The sequence below is a fragment of the Anneissia japonica genome, unplaced genomic scaffold (genome assembly GCF_011630105.1).
Source record: "Anneissia japonica isolate Jap-2015-1 unplaced genomic scaffold, ASM1163010v1 scaffold2756_len2360902_cov194, whole genome shotgun sequence".
NCBI lineage: Eukaryota > Metazoa > Echinodermata > Crinoidea > Comatulida > Comatulidae > Anneissia > Anneissia japonica.
The window spans coordinates 787,375-802,307 of record NW_022719050.1 but is presented as its reverse complement, the minus strand read 5'-3'; the positions used below and the strand labels follow the sequence as shown (position 1 = coordinate 802,307).

Genomic DNA, 14,933 nt, shown 5'->3' with positions numbered 1-14,933 from the left:
ATAACAGCAACAAAATATGTTAGGTTGTGCCTACCAGTTGCAGTGATACTTTTGTACTATACCAATAATAAAACTGGGAAAGGAGTTAATCTATCTAGAAGAATAGGGCCCAGGCGTTCTGAGTATTATAGTAAAAATAATTGCAGTTGGGGCCATCTTGATATGTACCTTGTTGTAATCATCTCAGTGAGTCTGCATTGTGCTGTCATCATTTTAGTGAGTCCGATCAATAGAAATAAAGTCTAGTGTAAACATTTCCTATCATATATATCTAATCCCGCTAACGTATATAAGGGCCCTATCATGTCATGTCATGTGGTTAGGATTGTAAATATATAACAATCAGAGTATAGTAAATAACTCAGCTCAGCCATACGTTTTTATTTCATTCCCACTTTCAACCAAATATTTTATATAGAGGGCGGTATTGCAGAGTAGCCAGCACAACATTCCCCCTTCACAAAACAGACTAATTACTGTAGCCTACACTGTATCATCCTACAGTAGCGTGTTAAAGTAGTTTAAACATCTGCCCAACACAGTAGTCTAAAGTCTCTGGTCTATTTCTGAATAAAGAAGATTTTGGAGATTTACTTAGTATACAGGGGCGGCGGCAGGAATTCCCCAACGAGGGGTCCAAGCTCCCCTAACCCCCACCCCCTCTGCAACCCATACGATCGCAATACAACACCTCGCACATAAAGTAGCATTGCTAGCACTAAACAGTTTTTAATCCCCAAGGCATGCTTGAATTGTACTTTCGGCGTTCGAGATTTTATTTTTCGATCCCCGACGACCTTGCGGCTAAAAATTCCCCGACAGGCGGTCCAAGCGGGGGTCCAGAGGCCCCCGACGAGGTCCTTTGCCCCGCGGTTGCTATATTAGCGTTTTGAGTCGGTATCGTACATACGTTTTCGACAAATGCCTGCATTCACATTTCTACCGTCTTGCAATTTGTAAGTCGCTGGACCCTTATTCGCACTGAATCCGAATTTTCAGATTATCAGTCGGGCACTCACTGCGACTGACGGTCGTTGGCCGACGCGAGTTTATGTAGACACGACACGACACGCGCGCAACGGGTCGTTTTTAATGACGATCAGCTCAGACTGCCACCGACAATCAACAGACGGCGTCGCGCCGTCAAGCCAGGGGCGGATTTAGAGGGGGGGCGGGCCGATCCCGCCCCCCCCCCACCTTTGGAAAGTAAAATAAAATAAAAAGAGAAGAAAGAAAGAAAAAGAAAAAATTGATCGCCCAAAACGCCTCAGAGGTTATTTTCCGGCGTCTATAACACAAGAATTTGGCGGGGGCATGCGCCCGGACCCCTATGGTAGTGTTGTCTCAATCAGCCCCACTTTCGGCCCCTTTTGGACATCTCTTGATCCGCCCCTGCAAGCACTCACAGAGGGAGCGGATTTGGATTCGTCGTACACGCAGTGAGGGCCTGGCTTAATAATAGGAACACTTGGCGTCTGAATTTCGGTTTAGATGTGAATGCAGCTTAATGCTAAATTTCAATCCGTGTCTTCTTAAACAAGAGTTGATAGTTGACTTCCATCCAAGAGATCTAATGTCGACACGTTATTTCCGATCAGAATTGGTGACTTATCAACGGTTGTTGACGTACCTGGATTCGAAAACAAATCATGTTCATTGAGACCAAATCCGGCAGATACCAAGCGTTCTTCTTTGCGCCACACGTAGATGGTTCGAGAAATATTGAAAACGACAATTATACAGCCTATGCCGAGGAATCCAGTGGATAACGAGGCGGGAATGACACGAAATTCAAGGAAAATGTAAGCTGAAAGAGCTGAAATGAAGAAAACACAAAGTTATTGGCTTCGTAACTGTATCACAAGAATTTAATTGTGAGAATATCGTGGGTTTAACCTAACTTTGATACGGCACTGTCTTCAACCAATTATTTCCATGGCAACAATAATATGGATATGTATCCAAATCAGTATAAACATATACATATTAAACTCATGCTTTAAAAATACAACCATTAAAGTGGATTTTAAAAGTCCTTTTAGTCTAGAGTCTGGTCGTTCTATGATACCAAAAAAACATTGTAAACTTAACATTTTTGCTATCAATCGATGAGCAATTTGCTGAAAACTCCTTTATAATCTTTTTAACGTTAAACTCTGTCCACTCTATCAAATTTTATGTGACAAATAAATGTGACGTGTCCATATTTGTATGTACAGTAATATGACATCATCATGACCATATATGGGCACGTCACACAACTTTGTCACATAAAATTTGATTGTGTAGAGAGCTGTATATTGAAATATTTAGGGAAAGACTACGGTGACGTATGATAGCAGAAAAATAACACTTACCAAGCAAAAATGTGGGGATGGAAATGAAGAAGGCTCCAATGCCAAGGAATCGGGCTCCAGCCACTGACCTCATGAATTTATACGACCTGAATGAACAAGTTTAATAAACACATTGTTTGCATCGGTGTGGATGTAATACAACTAATTAATATCTTTAAGTTTGACATTTAATTGCCAGTAAATATAATTGAAGTTCAAAAATTTAAAATTAAATCTTCATTATTAGCATGTTCAGTCCTCAATAAGAAGGTTTACCCCTAATTGTGCTATAGTACAAGACTGGTAGGCAAAATTAAACAGTATGGAACACAAAAATGGGGATTTTTCTCTTGCACTTTGCTGCGCGTTCCTGTAAAATACATGGGCTCTTTCAACATTCACTGACACTTCATTTTTGCTTCATGAGTAATGAAGGGGTATTAAGACGGGCTTGTAGTAGACTTTGTAGCAGATAGCTCAATTATTAGTTATAGCGGTCCTATGATAAAAGTGCGCATATGTAATAATCATAGTGAATCAATCGGGGAAAACCAAGCAGGAAATGACCAATGAGGTAATTGTTTGAAACAGTTTACCATAAATGGTTAGGCATAATGGTAAAAGAAACAGAACGAATTGTGAGCATTGGTAATTATACAGTCAATCGTTAATTAAAGATGGTACTATGCCTATTTACATTATGGTATCTGCTTCCTTGTTTTGTCAAGGAGTTATAAACATATAATATTCCCTTCTTGGTTTGGTTTGACTATCAGTAATAACAGAGATGATTCTGAATAAGTAGATTGGCTTACTTCAATAGTTAATAATTCTTGATTAGGACGGAAGCTTACGCTAATTTGCTACTGGATCTTGTGAATCACATAGAGTTTATTGATAAAAAAAATAATAACTTATATAATATTTAGGCCTATATGTAATCATAGGTCTACATATAAAAATGTATACATAAATTAAACTAAACATTGTAAGGTGATACTCTTTCGTAGAATTTAAATCATGGTATTGAAAAAATCGTAACTTGCATTCCATTAAAATGAAACATAGAATATAAATATTTACCGTTCTTCTCCTTGCGGTAAATTAAAAATTTTAGTACCGAAATAAGCCTGTACCGCACAAACCAGCGAACTGCACAGATTCAACATCACCGCAAAGCTTGTTAAAACAATAGCAGAGTCCAAAATTGCGTCATAGATTATTTCATCCAGAGCATTGTCCGCATTTTTCTGATATTCAGCATATCCGTTTTGTTTGTTCACTAGCTGGAATATTAATAATACTGAAAGAATCGCACAAAAAGTTGATACAATACTCAAAATTCCGAGAGCCAGTAAATTTTTTTCCATACCACTGCCTTTACTAGCAAATGTAAACCTTGATAGGCTCACGCTATTGATATCTAGATTTCCACTCCTGTTCATTTTCCTATGGGATCCGTTGTTTCCACTTATGAAAATGATGACGTAGGAACTATTGTTACATCGTTTTAATCCCGCGAAGCTGCAAAATATTTCAACAGTCCAGTACGATAAAATTGCACCGAATCTTACCAATTCCAAAAGTTTGAGTAGAAGTACCAAGTCGATTTATCTCACACTCAAAACTAATTTTATCTTAAACCGTATGCTAAGCTTGTGTGTTCGCATGGTCCCATTAGTGTCTCGTACACGCACAGATGGTGATTTCCATGACGAAAATTGGAGTTGCAGCTTCCGATGAGAGTCGAATGTAAGTTTGTTACGACAAACACAACAGTTACAAAATACCAAGGGGTTTGATTGTGGAGCAAGAGTACACGAAGTGATGTGACCTGAAAAACAGACAGTTAATAAATCTTAAAATACTGTATGGCTATATTACTTGGAGATTTTCAAAAATGATGTCCTTATAAGGACATTGGCTTATGGCATAATTGCAATAAACTATGAAATATTAATGATTTGAAATATTCCGAACATACCCAACATACGACGTAGGCCTACATTAGAGAAATCATGAATAATGTAATGTCATAATGTAACAGCTGGGTTAAATAACGTCTTCCCAACTGGGATACGCTGACAAATGTGCCATACATACTTAACCTCTGAAACACTTCTATCACACTTTATAGTGAATTGTACTAGGAGCCGATAGGAAGTCCAGTATAGAAAATATTTATTCAATGATTACAAGTAGCCTAAGTTTGTGTTCTTAGAAAATATATAGGCCTGTAAAAAATACACAAATTACTAAACATAACTTAAATTGGTAAAGGACTACATACAGTGGTGACCCCAGTTGGGTCCTGTGTACCTGGGCACCCGGGCCGTCGGGGCAGGCAGGCGTTTAACTCGAACATGAGAAACCAGCTCGACCCCTCCCTTTTCTTCCCACCCCACTCCTCTGGCAGTAGCCAAACAATATATAATTAAGTGTAAAATTACCTTAGTATTAGGCATAATGTCTAAACGTAGGTGATTCTAAGGGACTGGGCTTCCTGTACCCTACATTATGTAAAAGTAAACCCAAACTTCCCTTTGGAACACGGGTCTGACCTCTTGAACCATAACTTGTAGATTGCAACTTGCTCTTCTATCGCCATACCCACACCCCCTCGGAAAAAATCTTGAATCTGTCACTGCAGAACAGTACTCAGTTTGGGAGCCTTACACTTTTATTTGGTGAGGATATGCATGGATGGATCTCACTGCGTGTACGTAAACAAATAATTTGTTCAGTCTTCTTAGCATTGAATTGAGCAAGATTACATAGATTGTAAACCAGATTGACATTGAGGTATTTGTATAAATATGTATAGTAAGCCATTCAATAAAATTATTCAATTCAATCCGATATATCTCAGCAACAAATGAAAGGTTTCAAAGTCACACGCCATGGGGTAGCATTGTTCCACGTCTTTGCCGAGGCATGAAGGTTCACTTCAGCACAACAAAATTAACACAATGATACGTAGACACTTTACTGATTTGCGACTGTTTTGATTATGTTGGCTGTCTTAGCTGTACAAAGTTGGTTGAATTGTTTTTAAATATTAAAAATAAAATATTTTGCTTCTGCATGATGATATCAGACATATCTACGGTGCGCTACTGGGGACAGCGATTGCTTACGTACATGTGTGACGACGAATGTTTCGCAAAAAAAAATGTTCTCCATTGAATGCAAAAAAGGGTTAATTTTTACAATAGAACCCCTCATTTTTACAATAGAACACGTCCTTCATTCACGAACATCATATTAACATTACAGCCAACCCCCATTAACCGGGGGGACACCATATTAAAGGGACATGGACGATTTTTGATTTTTTGTCTTAATGTGTAGACCCCGATAATAATGGATTACCTTTCAATAGCTGATTCAAAATAAAACCAATTATCAGACACATACGCAATTTATCCTTTCTATTTTCTGTTTATCGCTACGTGCTAAAATATTAGGAAGCTGATTTCAACATTAGAAAGCATAGCCTACATGAAGTCATATTATAGTAACTCGATGCCTATCAAATAAGTAATAAAAATTCGCCATAATTCATCAAATATCCGTGGCTTCCAGGGGGCGAAGCCCCCTGGACCCCACCGGGGGCCCTAGGCGGCCCCCTGGCCCCAGCCAAGTGAGACTCGATTCGCTCCACTAGCCCCCCCCCCGTCGGGGCCTTTAGCCCCTCCGTCGGGCAGGTCCTGGCGCCCCTCTGGTACCGGGGTGGCCGGGGTGTGGGGCCTTGACTTTGAAGAACTTGAAAGTCATTAAAAGACACCTCAGAAGCATGGGAAGCTCATTTCCCGCCATCTAGGAATTAAAATTTTCCCAGGGGAGGACCCCCCACCTCCCACCCTTTCTTTTTGGAGTTTTTATGAAAAGAATTTGACACCCCCACCCCTCAAATGTGAAAACAGGTCCGCCCGTGTTTATAAACTCTATCTTCAAGGTGCTTATTGCATTTGTAGGTTTTCATTTGTTCAAAGCTATGAATAAAACAATGCCAAAAAGTTAAGTAGGCCTACCGGCCTATCACACTAAACGTTGGCTTATTTAAAAGTCAATACTGTGTTCAAATTTTGTTTATTATTCTATTATTGTTGCAATATATATGTTACTGTAATAAAACTTCATAATAAAAATTTATATGGTTCAAATATCACAATTTCCAAAAAATAAATGATAATCTTAGCAAGATAGACATTGTGTTTTAAAGGCCAAAGGCGCTAAATATATAGTACAATATTTTACTTTTCCATAATCTCAAATTATGATACTGTAATGCCTATCTGTGTTTCCCATAACCTCACAATTATGATATTGTAATGCCTATCTGTGCATCACTACAATGCAAACCGTACCGGTACATGTTTCATATTATATCAGCTCCAAAAAAAAAAAATTTTTGTTTTGCTAATCTTGTTTTGCTAATCTCTGCCTCTTCTTTTTAAAGTGTACCACTTTTGTCGTTGCTGTCTACTTACCTCCCATACCATCCATTACCGTATTTCAGGAAGGTTTTTGAGGGGTTATTTAAGGAAGTATTTTTTAAATGTTTGTGTATACAATTGCAATACTAAATAACAGTGGCGTAGAAAAGTTTTTTCATGGGTGGGGGATAATTGGCGTGTTAGCCAGTGTCGTAACAGGCGCGGGGGGTGGGGGTTTTTACCGGGCTGACCTAGCCGCCGTACCGGGCTGGGTAATAAGAGAAAAGAAAGAGGGGAGAGGGAGGGAAAGAGAAAGAAGAAAAAAGAAAAGGAAAGAAAAAGAAAAAGACATAAAAAAAAATAAAGACAAGAAAGGAAGATATCATAATGACCAGACTCACAACACCCTGCAACCCTTCTCCACTTCAAAAACTGTCATAACTCATTTGATCTATGCTGCCCGATGGCTTAACCACTGGGGGACAAGGGGAAAATATCTATCTTTGAAAAATCTTCCCCACCCCTTTATAAATGCCCTTTTCATCCCCTGAAAATGCCTAAAAAACCTCAAATTTCTTGTTAGCATGGGTCAATTTCCTCTAAAAATTGCACATTTTAGGGAGTTTTGATCAATTCCAACGAAATTAGAATTAAAAATACCGGGGGACAAGAAAAAATATCCATCTTTGGAAAATCTTTCCCCACCACTTGACAAATGCATCCTCTGAAAGTGCCTAAAATTCTTAAATTCTTTGCTCGCATTTCTTGTTACGGTAGGCCAATTTCCTCTATAAATTGTACATTTTAGGGAGTTTTCATCAATTCAGACGAAATTAGAATTAAAAACACAAAAATATTTTGCGCGCTTCGCGCGCATTTTTTAGGGCTTTTTTAGGTTTATCCTTTTAAGCTATTTAAACACATAAGCCTAATAATAGTCCCAAACTCAAGAAAGACAAATTTAAGATAGATCGTTTTAACCAAAAAGAAGGGCCTCAATATGTATTGATGGTGAAAGAATATGTTTGTAAAAAATAAAACCATGATGAAAATGCATATATTTAGTTTCAAACACACTTGTGTGGCCTATGTTATAAATAAGATAAGCCCTATGTCGTATTGTTTTTTATATGGGGAGTGGGGTGTGGGGTGGGGTGGGTATGGTAAATTACTAACCGGGAAAATAAATACCCACTCTGACCCAAGACCCCTGTTACGCGCATGGTGTTGGCGCCAATGTGTGCCCTTGTGCGGACAGGGGATGTGCCCCCCCCCCCTCTGAAGCTGGAATTCTTGTTTTTGCAAAATAAATTGATGCAATTTGCTATTATAGGCCTAATCAATAAATTCCTCATCAACCAATATAAACTTAAACATTCTTGGAATTGACATAACATTACTGATGTTGTACACACCCTTGAGTGTGAAATGTGGCTCTCTTTGCAAGCACATCTAATATCTAAGGAAAGAAGAGCTTAGGTTGGTACCAGATAAAATAACTTTGTTATCAACATTAATACATTATGCTAATTTTCATCTTTGTAAGCGCATAAGACAGTGCAAATTATTTCTGTGACAGTCTTTTGAAGTGTGTAAAATTCCATTTTATCCCATACATAGTCAAAATATTGGGGGATGGGGATATATCCCCATCCCCCCCCCCGGGATCTACGCCTATGCTAAATAAATCACCCTTCATTGGAAATATTCGTTCAACTAAAGCTTATTAACTCCACTGTGTAAGCTAAGAAACTTCGATCGATGAATGCTGCGAAGCTAGGACTTAAACTATGCCCATACAATTTGGTCCCACATCCGTCATGCAATATCATAGGCCTAAAAACAAACCATTGTTTTTAATTAATAGGCTACATAACATAAATAAATCACCTTCTTTTAATTTTACATTGAAATAAATTAATATTAATTGTTAATGATAAATATTTCACGATAAAATAACAGACTGGATGTGTATACCGGTAACAGACTGAATGAAAGCTCTAATGTTACGTGATTATAATAATACTTGCATAATTCTGCAAATGTAAAGTAGGGCCTACGTTATTCCTGATGATGCTTAAATATATGCGAAACGTTAAATAAAATGGTCTGGAGTGTGACATTCATAATATGTAAAGTACTCATGCCAAAGAACATTATGCTCACTGTAACCTTTGTTGACTTATAGGCCTACCATCCTACGTTAAACAAAATGCGGTCTGGCATGCCGTCGATGGTGGCGGTAGCAGCAAACAAAACACACGACCGGCGATCGACACCATACTGATCGAGACGGCGTGCGAAAACATTACATGGATGAGCTTATTTCGGAAACAAAAAACATAGCCAGTGATCCAATACCATCCTCGGTGAGCTGTGAAATGGAAGAAGGAGAATTATCGGATTCGGGAGATGAAACTATTTACATCGAATCAAAACACAAGGTTCGTGTTGGGGCTGCCTATCCCAGGCCTCCTTGCCTTGTTAGAAAGGACTGTCTAGGGGCCGGGCCTAGGCCTATACCTGGCATTTATGGTAATTGGAATAGGCCTAGACATAGGGCCTAGAGTGAAATTGAATAGCTGGCTTGCCTTCCAATCCCAGTGTCCTGGTTGAATTCCTGTGATAGCAGGAGTTTTCTTACGACTACAACTCCACTACCTATAGCATAACTAGGTTGGGGCCCTCTTTTTGGGAAACAGTAGAGGCCGATATCTACTGAACAGAATACCTGGAAAAGAAGAAAAAAATAAAATTTTAGGATATTAAATTTAGACATATTTGATTTAAAGTACAGTTTGCCCTCCAATTCAAGACCACCTTTGGACCTGAATTTGGGGTGGTTTCGGGGTTCATGGTCTCTAATTAGAGGGCTAGCTTTGTGTTTAAAAGGTTAAAGATTGTTATTTGGGTCTTTCGAAAAATGGTTTCAAATTAGAGGGGTCTCGGAATTAGAGGGATCTCGAATTGGAGGGTGCACTGTATGTTCCATACTCTCTATTTCACTGTAAGGAACATTGAAAAGGAATGATCAGCAAATTCATGTTTGTAATTAGCCCACTATCTATGTATAGAGGTAAAATAACCATACATATGCATTCTTCAAATTACAGTAGTCTCTTTTTTGTTAACATTTAAAAATACTTAGGAAATCATTTTATTAAATCTGGAATTATTGTAAACCTGGAACTTTTAATGTCATGAATTTTAGCAGATTATATAAGTTTCTTCTATTTTATTCTGTTTCCACAGATTAGCCCTGTGTCATCATTCCAGTGCAGAAGCAGCTATAGAAGCGTGATAGAAACTGATGAAGATGACAGTGATAGTGACGCAGAAAGTATAACATGGAAAAGAAAGAAACAAAAAGTCTGCCAACAACAGAGGAGTGTAGATGTTCAGGACATTGGAAATGATATTCCAAAACCTCCTGTTATTCCAAAGAGGAATGGAATTAAAAAAATTAATAACGTATGGGGAGCAGTTATACAGGAACAAACTGAAAAAATGGTATCTTCACAACTTACAACTTTTGGGTTGGATTTTAGTGCTAATCGTGGTGTTGAGAGTTACAACCATGAGAGAAGCTTGGAGACGCCGACAGCCCTACCATTCGGCTCTTACAACCAAGATGCCCTGCCTCATAGGAAAGTTCCTCAAGCGGTTGTTGAGGATGACGATTGGTTTGGAGAGAGTGCTGAACCCTGCGTAAATAGTAAAGACATCCCGGATGATACTGATGATGGAATGGTTGTCAACGTAAAAGAGGATAATTCTACAAAACCAAATGTAAAACGGAGATTAGGGAAGAGGCCGGAACATTTACCATCTGTTGTTGCCAGGCGAATGAAAATTGATCCTAGCGATGAGATCAAAGTTGTTGCAGGGAAAATTGCGTACTCTTTATGGGAACCAAAACGCCATCTTGTATTGAAGACGGTGGAAATGATAGGAACAGAAAAATCTACTGAGATTTATAATAGAGCGATTGAGATAGAAGAAGGGGGAGGAATGCTGATTAATGTAAGATTTTAATTTTTATAAATGATTAAATGGTAATTATAAATATAATGTAATTTATAACTTAATAATGTTTCATAATAGACTATACATTAGCCTTACAGTATTGACAAGTCAGTCATGATAATATTTTAATGATTATCCTAAGAATGATATTGATGATTGTGATGATGATGAGATAATAATAATAATATAATATATTTTTAGATGAGAAAAGATAACAGTATGATAATAAATAATAATAAAATATTAAAGTGCTGATATTAATAATTATTAATAATACTTTAATATAAATTATTGTAAGAATAAGAATTGCAATTCTACAATATTTCATTTGAGAAAATTAAGTTACTGTATTATTATAATAATAATAATGTTAAATTATACTGCACATAAATACATCTAGGTCTAGAAAGCAAAAGAAAAAGTAGAAAATGTAGTAACAATCACGAGCATTGATGACAATACAAATGATGATAATATAAATAATGACAATACTATCCAACCCAAGCTATTGTTTAATGTTAAGCCTTTCAAGTTGCTTGAACCTGAATACTGAATTGCTTTATTTGTCCATCATAAAATAACCGAAATTCTTTTTGAAGACTGGAAAATATAATTAGTAAATGAAAATTAATTAAAAATTATGTGTTAATAGTTAAAGTTAATCTATTGCATTTGCACACATCCACAAAATATATAATATATAACAGAAGATACATGATAAAACATTGCACAGTACAGACAGTTGTAAGCCCCGTATAAAATTGTATACAGTATGTACAACATTAAACCAGTACGCAACCAAAATTATACTCATAATAATTTAAAAAAATTTTATTTACAGAATCAGTCAAGACGAAGATCTCCTGGGGGAGTGTTCTTCTATTTACTTCGGAATTCTTATGGATTTGAAACAAAGCTGTTAGATGAAATATTTGATGCTGATTGCACAGGAAATGAACAGAAGTGGAAAAAGACTAAAAAGAAGAGGAAAAAACCTGGCAAAATACAACTTTTGCTGAAGGAAGTGAAGAAAGAAAAAGAATAAATGAAAAGGATTATAGCATGTGATAAATAATTTATGCCAATGATCTGAAAAGAGAAAAGCAAGAAATATCTAAAATGCACCTGAGAAATTGATGAAAGAAAGAGAACAAAAAGGAAAATAACTGGTGATAAACAAACTTGTTTCCATGAAATGAATAGAAGAAAGAAAAAATAATAAAACTAGAAAAAAGAAAACTAAAAAATGGACAACAAACAGCTTATACTGTATGAGATGGAGAGAAGGATATTAAAAACAATAGAAAAACAACTGCCAGACTAAACCCCTCATTCAAGAGTTATAAAATTGTTTTAGCATGCAATTAAGCTTAGTACTGTTTTATTAGATAGATCAAGTATCAATACTTTAATTTTTTATTTTTTTTTTTTTTTTTTTTTTGGGGGGGGGGGGGGGTGTTTTGTTGGGGGTTATGGGGTTAAAATTTGTATGAATTAATCATTGTAATAAATAAAAATTAAACTTTCTGTGCACCCCATGTGTAAGAATAAGGATCTTGAGATAAACCACTGGTTGATTGTCCTGAGCAATTTCACCAAAACATAATCTATGATACAGTACCATCAAACCAGAATCTCAAAGCCCTATACAGTACTTAACATGGTGTATTGAAAGTTAATTTTTTTTAATTATTGATACTCACTATGCAAACTCTCAGGAAATATTTTATTCATTGTAGTTACTTATTAGCAATTAGTTAGAAAATATGATTTTATAATTTGCATATAATACAGATGTTGATTGTTGAATAAAACGCTGACTGCAATGTTTCATGTTAATTTTTATTTGTATATACTAACTTGCACAATGATAGTGTGAAGTAGTGACATTTAATGTACGTAAAGTAGTTGGATCTTGGTGTGAGATGACTTCATGTCGTTTTGGTAAACATAAGATGGAGAGGTCAAATCATGAATGAGTTAGTAATAAGAATCATGTTGAACAGGAATGAATTTGGATTCGATCTAATGGGACCAGTGCGTTTATTAATCTGATCTATATAGGCCTACAGGACTGATGAGAAACGTAGAGTATGAGATGATGTTCCAAAAAATTGCCTACAGGGTGCAACATGTCTTGCACGGAGTCCGAAACTCGCGTCAGGGTCACAAGTACGTGAAAGGGAGAGGTTTATAAATATAAATTGTGTTTTTAAACCACAATATAAGGAACTGCAACCATAACAACATGGGATCCATGCTTGCCCAATGGAGGATTTCACCCCACCCGCCGATCACCCCAATGGTGTCAACTGAATTTATGCAATTAATGGAACAGAATATTTAGAATTGGATGTTTCGGTACATCACCGTACACGTAGACCAGCTAAGAAGAAAGAAAACAAGTTGGAATTACTTCTGTTGTGATCATTGGCGTCGATCGGTGGGAGACAGAGGGGGGAACACGTCCCCTCCACTTTTCAAAGTAGGAGGGGACATCATATCAATTGTCCAGCCTTCCCACTTTTCACCAATCTTCTATAGTTAAAATCCAAATTTTCAAAGCGAGTGGAAAGAACGACAGCAATTACCGGTTCGAATGACTGTCATAATTTTTGTCTGTTCACTTTTGCTCTATTCCAAGTGCGAAGCGTATTCCGGACCAAAACCGAGTAAAAACATAATTGTTTGTACATTTCATAACCATCTCAGTAACCATTCCATCTATTTTATGGGTGCAGCGGTTATCAGAGGCTGAATTTATTGTGAAAAAGTACTGTACGTTGTAAAAATTGGAAGCGTGTAAATAAACCTATCAAGCCAACATTTTTACAAACTTAAAACTGCACAATTTTTTAAACGATGTATCTCTTTTCATTATTTTATAGACCTGTATATACCAGTGTTTAATATTGTATGCATACATAGATTCCTGTATAGATTCCTAATTTCAACAAATTATAATTAAATTGAATTTTATATAGCCGTTATTAAACAATAATTATACAGCCTTGATACGGATAAGTCTATCTATTTCGACTTATTTAAGCATGATACCACAAGTTTACGAACTCCAATGTTACGTTGAAGCAATCTTGTCATGATAATGATAAATTAAATAAATCACCTATGTTTGTGAAATAAAAATGCTAATGTTTTTTGTGCTTCCTACCTTACTTCCCAAGTCTTGTTTTATCGTAAATCAAACGGTAGTATTTTTACTCACAATAGTGTATTTCTATATACAATACATACTACTTGTCTTGCACAAAAGTAAAATTCAAAAAGAGGGGGAGAAAAAAAAAAGAAAAAACTCTTGATTCATTTTAAATGCACTGTACATGCACAGAAACTAAATGACTGTTTGAAGTTTATCTCATTTCATAGTTCGAATACGTCACAAGCTAATTCGTAGATAATAAATCATTATTTTTATGAATGTTAGTTTGTACAAAATATATAAGCGGTCATGATTATGATTTCCAGTATAAATTGAAAAACTTTTTATGATGAGTATTTCAGTAGCAATTTCAAGGGGGCCCAGCCCGCCCATCCTCCCTATTTTTTTCAAAATTTTGAAGTGGCGAAAAGAGAAAATTCTATTCAAATTAAGTTTGATAGTGCCATTTCCGGTCAACTAGAGGTGACATGATAATAAATTTTCTTACCGCAGCCCCAACCATGGTGGGGCTGAGGTGGTCTACATTCCATCTGTAACAGTCCCTTCCTGTTCCCCCTCTGTTTCGACTTCCTGGATCCGCCATTGTATTTTGAGAATGTAATATCTGTCTCTTATACACATCTAGATGTGTATAAGAGACAGGATGTGCCTTAATCAAGGACACGGATAATGGTGATCAGCCTCTGACTTGGCCCACAAACTTCTGGTTGGAAGCCCATAGCCTGTTTGCTTGCTATACTACGTGCTTCCATTCTAACAACAGCATATCGTCGCTAATTGTTAAACTGAATTAGCATAGAATCTGGCAGTATTGTATACTTGAGTACAGAGAAGGCATAATAATTTTCCTGATAACTTTGGCAATAGTGAGTCGATTCTAGTAAATGATAATAATAAGCTTTATTTCAACACGGAAACTTGGCTCAACTAGCAGTTGTTTTTCTGCAAGGC

At 36.6% G+C, this 14,933-nt stretch overlaps 3 protein-coding genes across 3 annotated transcripts in view; 2 read left to right on the top strand and 1 right to left on the bottom strand.

The window, feature by feature from the left end:
• Window positions 1-361: 361 nt before the first annotated feature.
• On the bottom strand, window positions 362-5,498 carry LOC117110740. The gene is made up of 4 exons (XM_033253527.1): window positions 4,787-5,498; window positions 3,420-4,170; window positions 2,358-2,443; window positions 362-1,816 (listed from the first exon to the last, which is right to left on the bottom strand). The coding sequence occupies exons 2-4, from the start codon at window positions 3,779-3,781 to the stop codon at window positions 1,533-1,535; spliced, it is 732 nt and encodes a 243-aa protein (XP_033109418.1). The 5' UTR covers window positions 3,782-4,170; window positions 4,787-5,498; the 3' UTR covers window positions 362-1,532.
• A 3,517-nt stretch (window positions 5,499-9,015) lies between these two features.
• LOC117110791 (phosphorylated adapter RNA export protein-like) lies at window positions 9,016-12,088 on the top strand. The gene is made up of 3 exons (XM_033253606.1): window positions 9,016-9,219; window positions 10,028-10,798; window positions 11,643-12,088. Exons 1-3 carry the CDS (start codon window positions 9,088-9,090, stop codon window positions 11,844-11,846), a joined length of 1,107 nt encoding a protein of 368 aa, XP_033109497.1. The 5' UTR covers window positions 9,016-9,087; the 3' UTR covers window positions 11,847-12,088.
• An 845-nt stretch (window positions 12,089-12,933) lies between these two features.
• Window positions 12,934-14,933, top strand: part of LOC117110766 (MAM and LDL-receptor class A domain-containing protein 1-like) — a 13,589-nt gene continuing 11,589 nt past the window's right edge. The window contains exon 1 of the mRNA XM_033253563.1: window positions 12,934-12,973. Coding sequence (XP_033109454.1) covers window positions 12,934-12,973 — 40 coding nt within the window. The remainder of the gene's footprint in view (window positions 12,974-14,933) is intronic.

Excerpts from the sequence above, each read along its gene's own strand:
- LOC117110740 (XM_033253527.1), bottom strand. The coding sequence starts at position 3,781 with ATGAACAGGAGTGGAAATCTAGATATCAATAGCGTGAGCCTATCAAGG. Across the intron at positions 2,444-3,419 it reads TTACCGCAAGGAGAAGAACG|GTCGTATAAATTCATGAGGT; the intron begins GTAAATATTTAT and ends TTGTTCATTCAG. Across the intron at positions 1,817-2,357 it reads CATCCCCACATTTTTGCTTG|CTCTTTCAGCTTACATTTTC; the intron begins GTAAGTGTTATT and ends TCTTCATTTCAG.
- LOC117110791 (XM_033253606.1), top strand. The coding sequence starts at position 9,088 with ATGGATGAGCTTATTTCGGAAACAAAAAACATAGCCAGTGATCCAATA. Across the intron at positions 9,220-10,027 it reads ACATCGAATCAAAACACAAG|ATTAGCCCTGTGTCATCATT; the intron begins GTTCGTGTTGGG and ends CTGTTTCCACAG. Across the intron at positions 10,799-11,642 it reads GGGGAGGAATGCTGATTAAT|AATCAGTCAAGACGAAGATC; the intron begins GTAAGATTTTAA and ends TTTTATTTACAG.